General features: G+C 39.6%; 1 protein-coding gene across 1 annotated transcript; it reads right to left on the reverse strand.

The window, feature by feature from the left end:
- Positions 1 to 1,265: 1,265 nt before the first annotated feature.
- On the reverse strand, positions 1,266 to 2,504 carry LOC116249874 (phospholipase A1-Ialpha2, chloroplastic-like). The gene has a single exon (XM_031623181.1). It carries the CDS (start codon positions 2,481 to 2,483, stop codon positions 1,266 to 1,268), a length of 1,218 nt encoding a protein of 405 aa, XP_031479041.1. The 5' UTR covers positions 2,484 to 2,504.
- Between the last annotated feature and the right edge of the window lie 5,187 nt (positions 2,505 to 7,691).

The following is a 7,691-nucleotide window of genomic DNA, read 5'->3' on the forward strand; positions in this document are numbered from 1 at the left end:
CTTAATTGATAATTCAAATTCACTTCCATGCATCGGTTTATGACCAGGGAGTATTCTAGTTTGAAGGTTAAACATTCCATTGTAACATCCCAAAAATGATATTTGATATTTTCTTGCACATAGGATTGTGAAGAATTTTAGGGGACTTATAAAAATGGTTGTTAAGTAGTTGTTTTGGTTACAAACTTTTTTCAAATCAAAACTGAAATTGTTAAGAGGTGAGTTGGGATCCATCAAACCGAAGAGCTAAGCCCGGTGTGAAAGTGGGTGAGGTCATTACAACGATATCAAAGCAGATTAACACTTCAAAAGTTACAAATCTCATGTCTAAAATTATGAAGAATCTTGAGAGGTTTATAAGAAAAATTGTTAAGTGATTGGTTGTTCGGTTCTAATCTTTTTGAATCATAATCAAAACTGTTAGGGGTAAGTTGGGACCCATTACACCAGGGGCCCGAGCTAGATGTGGGAGTCGGCCAGGCCAATACATTAATAATTTAAGGAGGCAATGTTTTTGATACTACTGTATCTGTCAACTAATACTACACAGAGATCGATGATAGATAGCTTGGAGATCAAAAATCGAATTCTTTGCCAGTTAATTATCTCACAGCTTGTGGCGAGGAACTGGGACTGGTTGGCGTTCAGTGTTACAAAACTTTTCATCCCTGGACACGGCATCCTAGCATGTTGGAGAATGAGATCATCATCTAAAGACTTAATGGTTTTATTTCTATTTGGTCATAGATTACTTTGATCATTCTCCTTTCTTGTAATTGTCAAAACGGGGTTAGTCGGGTTCCTGCCAGATTATAAAATATCTCAAGGAAAATCATTTGAATGGGATCTGTTTCTCTTCCAAACATGTCTAAGCAACACACTTTGCCTTTTCATCTGAAATTTCTGTGAATTAATTAACTTGTTGCTATAAACACTACAAATACATAAGATGAACGCATTTTAGTAAAACAACGTATACTTTTTGCTGTAGTCCTATGATCTGCTACTGTACAGTACTTGATCTTGTTTGCGCCGGTACTGATCGTCAACAAATAACTTTGTCTGAGATCCACCAGTAAAAGGTGTGGTTACGGCAGCTTATTAATTACTTCCCGCCGATACATAATATTTCATGCAAGTACATGCATGCTCTAAGTACAAAATTTCTTTTTCCATTCGGTGAACTATTCACTATAGTGTATATACACTTGTTGGTAACAGAGAAACACGAGTTGTATCGAGGGTAAAGGCAAGTGGCTGTAGTTCTAGGTTTTGCAGATTCTAGTTGGCAGTTGAATCAATTTCCCCAGTCTCTTGGCAGCGCTCCTCCATTGCCAGGAATCAAAGTTTTGCTTCCTTATGAACTGCTTTGCTTTGGTGAAGAAGTCACCACTCTTCTTTGCTACCTTTTTGGGACATTTGAGCAAGCCAAGGTAAGCCTCCAAGTCATGGACACAGGCAGGATTTCTCATCTTAAAGAAGTTGAGGGCCAGTTCTACACCAACATGAATGTAGCATGAATGGCACCAAGGAAGTTCACCTCTTTCTCCCAAAACCCTAAAGTTCTCATTCAAGAAAACCCCTGGGACCTTTGTAACTGGGTCATTGACATTGACCACCCTCAATACTTTGAGACCCAACTCTTCACACCTCCTTTTGAACCCAGAATTTCCCACCCTTGGCCCAGCAAAGGAGTAAACAGTGATGGGTATCTCTTGTTTTGGTCCAATTCTGTTAAGTCCAAGCTCTGCTATGTCATAGGCCAGCAGCATGGCCAATGAGCTCCCCATGCTATGGCCGGCCACAGTTATACTCACCTCCTCCCCTCTGTACTTGTTGATGATTCTGGAGACCTCTGCAAGAAGCTGGTCCCTGCAACTCCTATGGCCGAACTTGCAGGAGCGATCGGTGGATGTGTACAGGCTGAGGAAGCCGAGTTCCACCATGACATCGAGCCTTGGCTCATGGGGATCGAGCCTAGCAGGTGTGAGTGCACTCATGAAGTTGGCAACCCACTCGAACGAGGTAACAGTTCCCCTGAAACTGATCAGAATGTCCCTCCTCCCCAACCTCTTGATCTCCTTCCCGGTTGAGACTGCGACGTAGCCGATCCACCGGCTAGAGCAGGAGGCGTCCTGCAGAGGGATGCTGATGTCTGGAGTTGCGTAGATGTACTTGGTGATTTCATAACCAGAGCTCTCCAGGCCAACCTCCTCCAGGATCCGGTTTCTTCCATACTTGCAGTTGCAGTATCGCTTTGAGCTCGGGTCGAGATCGAAAGCATGGTAACAAGCCATGACGAACTCGCCATAGCGGATGATCTCGTTCTTGAGGATGGGATTGAGGGGCTCCAGAAGGCCCTTCCAGTTGTTGGATCCCTGTATCTCCCTCCACATGCCTGCTAGGCTGTTCTTTGATGCAGTTGCAAGCTTTGAATTGTGATGTGATGATAGTACTAGAGAAGAAGGCCCGTTTTCGATCATTACTTTGCATTGGGTCGTCGATCTTCGAGGTGGAATCAGAAGAATTCGTGGTGAGTGCAGAGATTGGTTTGGCATCATGAATTGGGACGCCATGAGAGGAGGAGAGAGAGCGAGCAGCGTTTGCTGCAGCAGCAGCCGGAGAGGAGAGGGTTTGAGGAATGGGAAACAAAAGGTGGTAGGAGATATTTATACAGTTTGGAGGGGAGGAAGAACACAAAGGCCTGCATCCCGTCCCGAGCGGGAGGGATGGTGCACTGTGGGGTCACGTTCGGCAGGAATTTTGACGGCCATGAAATTCATTCGGAGTCGCTCACCTCCTCCTCCTGTGTACTTCAGTGGTCGGTCGGGCACTGCAATTTGTTACCAATACGTTGCGGCTGCGGTAACGAGTCTTCTGACTCTGCCAAGAAAATCTGGGGTTCAAATGCGTGTTCCTTTATATGTATATTGGTAGATGGCTGACCACTACGTGTTAGACCCATAAAAAAATATTTAAATATCTATCTTTGGATAGTTTGACAAAAAAAAAAGACTAAGCATTTTTAATTGTCTAATATTAATTAATAGCTTTGTTTTTCTTTGTTTTTCTCTCAATCATATATCTTGTAAAGAACAAGGGACATTATTATTCTTAATATCTAATGGTACCTCTCTCTCTCTCTCTCTCTCTCTATATATATATATATATATATATATATATATATATATATAACCATCTCAACTTCTATCCAATCATAATCACTCAAAGGCATTGCATTGTGCTAGCATCCAAGAGAAGAGGGAGGATTTATTTGTCTAGAAAAAAATGAGAGAGGGAGAGAAGAAGAAACATTGAGAGGTGGTGAGAAGGGGATGCAGACCACTGTTTTTAACAATCGAATTATGGGTAAAAAAAAAAAGAAGTCAGTACTACGTGTTGATCTGATAGTGTCATTGAGAACTCAGAACTTTTGAAGAACGGTAACGTTAAGGTAACTTGTTTTACCATGCAAGAAGCAATTACCTAAATCAAATGAATTATGGCTAGACAGTCAATATTTACGAGGCATTTAGATTGCATTCTTAAAAAACTTTAGTTTTGTGAAAACCAAATTTTATGAAAACCCACATAAAAATCTAGCTTTAAAACTTGATTTGGATGTTTGGATGACATGATAAAAACTGGGGGAGAGAGCAACAACTGCTTTTACCTGAAAAAAGGTTTTTCAGGTTCTTTATGAAAACCCAGGTTTTGTCAAAATTAGGTTTTGGCAAAACCCAATTTTAATATCATCCATATACACCTAAAGGAATTATCAAAACTTGATTTTGGGCTGCCCCTTGGTTATTTTTTATAAGCATTAACTGGTGCAAATATATGTTTGGCATAATTTGTCAACTTAGATTTCTATAACAAAAACAGTTGAGGTCTTGTGTTATATTCTTAAAATGCATAGATTTATCATAACAGAGAAAAGTTTCCAACACCAACTTTTGGGCTCATGCTAATAAAAAATACACTATATTGCCATGTACACATTTATACCTTCCCATGATTAAATTAAAAGGCCCTAAAACTTTGTCTCTGTGAAGTCAACTTTCGAATTAGTCAACAGACCAATCGTTCTTCCTTCCAGGAAGTATGCATTAAGAAATACACAATACCAGTTTGTTTACATACTAATTAAATAATAAACAATATGAATCAACGACTTGCCTAACTTTCTCGCGTTGACAAGAAAATACGCTTAACCCCAATATGAATGAGGGTGCATCAATGGGACTGGTAGAAACGATAGGACGAAGCAGAAAAAAATTAATATATGTGCACCGATGTTGCATAGGACAAAATTAAACTAGATTTATACTGTGACCAGAAATCATATTCTATTCTTACCCGTCAACTCGACGGACCAACAATCTTCTATATCTTTCAAACGATTTCAGATATGTAGTACTAAGCTCGGAATAGAAGAAAGTCGAGAGTAGAGACAAATAGGAAGGAACATCTACGTAAGTTGGGATGCATGTTAGAGTTAACGAAAAAGCTAACCAATTTGGATGTGGTCTCGGTGGCTAAGATGAACTAATGAAAGAAAAATTAGAAACAGATAGAAGAAGAAGAAGATTTTTTTTTTTTTTTCAATCTGTAAGAGTTGGAATAATATATTATAGATAACAAACCTAACCAACTTGGATATAGTTAAACATACAAGTATATTACATATTTCGTCTGTGAAAATGGTTCAAACTATTGGACAAGAGTATCATTTGTATTAAGATCATTTTAATAATTTCATTGCCTCAAGTTGATGGCAGATAAAGTTTCTTTCAGTTATTGACGCAAGAAGCCCCATCTGTTTCTCCGGGCAATGTCAAGGACTTAGATTAATTGCTTTTCGATATTGTTCCCACTTGATCAGGTTTATCTTCGAATTGAAATGTTTGAGAATAAGAAACTTTACCAAATGAGAACATTAACAAATGGCAAAGGATAACCGCAGCTATGTTTTAAAGCTTCAAAACCGATGTCTGTCAACAAGGCCAATTTTTGAACTTGTTGTGATGAAGTTGTGTTGATTTTGTAACAAGTACGCCATTTACATAATACCAACAAATTAAATGTTCAATGGTTTATGTGATTATATATGTATATATGCACTCTGGGACCTTAATATGTGTGACCGAGCTCATATTTATATTCTTTGAAAGTGACCCATCAGATCTGACATCTTTTAAATCTCCTCGCGTTTCCCATCGTGTGGCAAAGCGGGCCTTTTTGTGAGGGAAAGCTCAGTTGCGGATCACTTCATAATAGTTGAAAAGGACTTATATTAATGAGCCCCATCTACGGGTTTGAGTCAAAAAATTTTCATCCATCTACGGGTTGGAGTCAAAAAAAATTTCATCCAGGGAGTGGGGATGAATTATAGTTTTAAGATTTTAATAGGAACAGAAATATGATTTTTTCAAAATTTTTATGTATGCTAATTGAAAATTTTTTAAAATTATAAGTAAAAAATTTTGTTGTTGAAATTTTTACGAGGGCCAAAGCCTTTGTTGGCCCCCTAGCTCCGCCCCTGCTTAAGTCACTAAATTTAACAACTAAATTGCTTACCTAAATAACCATATAGTGGGCAAAATGCACTAGAAATAATTATGAAGTTAACTCTTCTCAAATGTTCATCTCCTTTGTCATTTATGATATGGCATGCATATGAAAGACCTCACGTGATTTGTCACCAAAGGCTGCCCACCATTCTTCTTAAGTTATTATACTACTAAAGTATTATGATACGTGTGGCAGAGATACATATGGGCTGGTGTGAGCAGTAGATATATGAGGGTTGCTGCGGGTCACTGTCCACGCCAGCCTACTACAAATTTTAATGGAAGACTTAAATTTACAATGTAATAACTTAAAAATAATATAGGGTGCCGACATCAGACCTAGGCTGGTTAATCATCTACTCCTCGGCCAGAAAATTACAGCTCCTTCATTGGATGATACTACCATAGGGTGTTGACCTACCGGCTTGGGCCAATACTGGTAGGTAGCCTGTCTCTAGTTCAAGTTGCACGAGCACCTTATAGAGTCTTGTGTTTAATAGGAGAGAAGTCTTACACTAGTTTTGACCTCAAGCACAGGTTCCAACTTATGCACCACACAAATCCTAGACCCTAAGGGCAAAGGGGATCTTGGACTGTAGTGTAGGTTTAAAACTAAATACCAAACCATAGACATTGCAGGCAATGGCAAACGTAGGTGTGGGTTTGTGTCGACTGTTTTCCGCGGACTCATAAAAATGTTTATGTTTATTTTCATATTGGTACCTCAGGAAAAAAATTCTCATGTGGACATTGATCCCCCTTAAAATTTTAAAAGTTTATTACTAGTATCCCTCAACAAGAAATTTTTAGCTCTGCCCCTGACTAGATGCTAGGAGGAATAGGAGGAAGAAGGGGTGTTCGGCTGTAGTAGAGCCACATGGTTTTTACATTAATAATTTGATATATTTGATTGTATATATATATATATAGAGAGAGAGAGAGAAAGAGAGAGAGAGAGGGTTTTTTGGAACTTGAAGGGCATGGCTTTGTACTATGTAGTTGCACTCCTCGACCATTCAGATGAATAATATAATTGTTCTCCTTTGTCTGAAATAAGAAAAGGTGACAACCATGGGCGGAGGGCGCCTAAGCCATGAGGCCGGTGACTACTGTTGCAAGAGCTCAAAAGGAAAGGTACTTTTCTGTTCTCAGTAGGTCAATCCCGTGTCCCATGCCGCTCAAGCCGCAGCCGGCGATGAGCAGCTCCAACCTTCGAACGTCAAGCATGTTTTCAGTCATGGATGAGTAGTTCCCCGAGACGTGGACAACCACCTTACATAATTTATTGTGCAGACGCGCATGAAGCGAAGGAACTTGATTGATAATTCATTCAAATTGACTGATTCAAGGGGATTCAGACCGATCGTGGAAAAAATTGGCGCCGACCAGACGGGGAAGTCTGTGTCGATCGATCGTGTTGATGGCGATGGAGTAGCTGTCGATGGCGTCTCAGGTGCAACTTGGCGGCCAGGAAGGTGAGGGGAAGTTGTCTGGTCGGCGGTCCTCTCTCTCCCTCCCTCTTACTGAAATTTAAAAGGGAGAAAGAAAATCAATGTCGTTTTCTCAAAGACGAGATTTCGCGACTGCTGTATCTTATTTTATACTTCTTCTTCTCTTCTCCACAACCTAACGCCAGCGCCAGCTAACTCAACGGGAAGATGGTGTAATACTCAACCGACTTTTTTGTACAAAACATTGAAAGAAAGGGAAGGGGTGAGGTCTCCTTGCATTTGGCTACTGTTCAATTCTGATCTGTTCATACTTGTGGAAGGCGTGCATGCAATGACGTAGCCCCATGGGGTTGGTGTCCACAGTTGCTCACACCAGTCTTTTAATTTTTTTTTATTTTAAAATAAAAAACTTAAATATTTATTCTTTTATATATATATATATATATATATATATATATATATATTATCAGAATGTAGCGCCTAGACATGTGGCGTGATCTACAGTCCACAACCCAAACACTGCACAAGATCAGGGTCCCTTGTTCATACTAATCACGTAGGAACAATCGCATTAATTTATTACGACCGCCGGAAAAAAAATGTGTTTAGAAGGAAGTTTTTTGTTTGCACGGTCACGTCGTGTTAGTTGGTGGCGTTAATTCCGATT

The sequence above is a fragment of the Nymphaea colorata genome, chromosome 3 (genome assembly GCF_008831285.2).
Source record: "Nymphaea colorata isolate Beijing-Zhang1983 chromosome 3, ASM883128v2, whole genome shotgun sequence".
Classification (NCBI taxonomy): Eukaryota; Viridiplantae; Streptophyta; class Magnoliopsida; order Nymphaeales; family Nymphaeaceae; genus Nymphaea; species Nymphaea colorata.

Bases quoted from the DNA above. Each gene is read 5' to 3' on its own strand.
- LOC116249874 (XM_031623181.1), bottom strand. From the start codon at position 2,483: ATGATCGAAAACGGGCCTTCTTCTCTAGTACTATCATCACATCACAAT.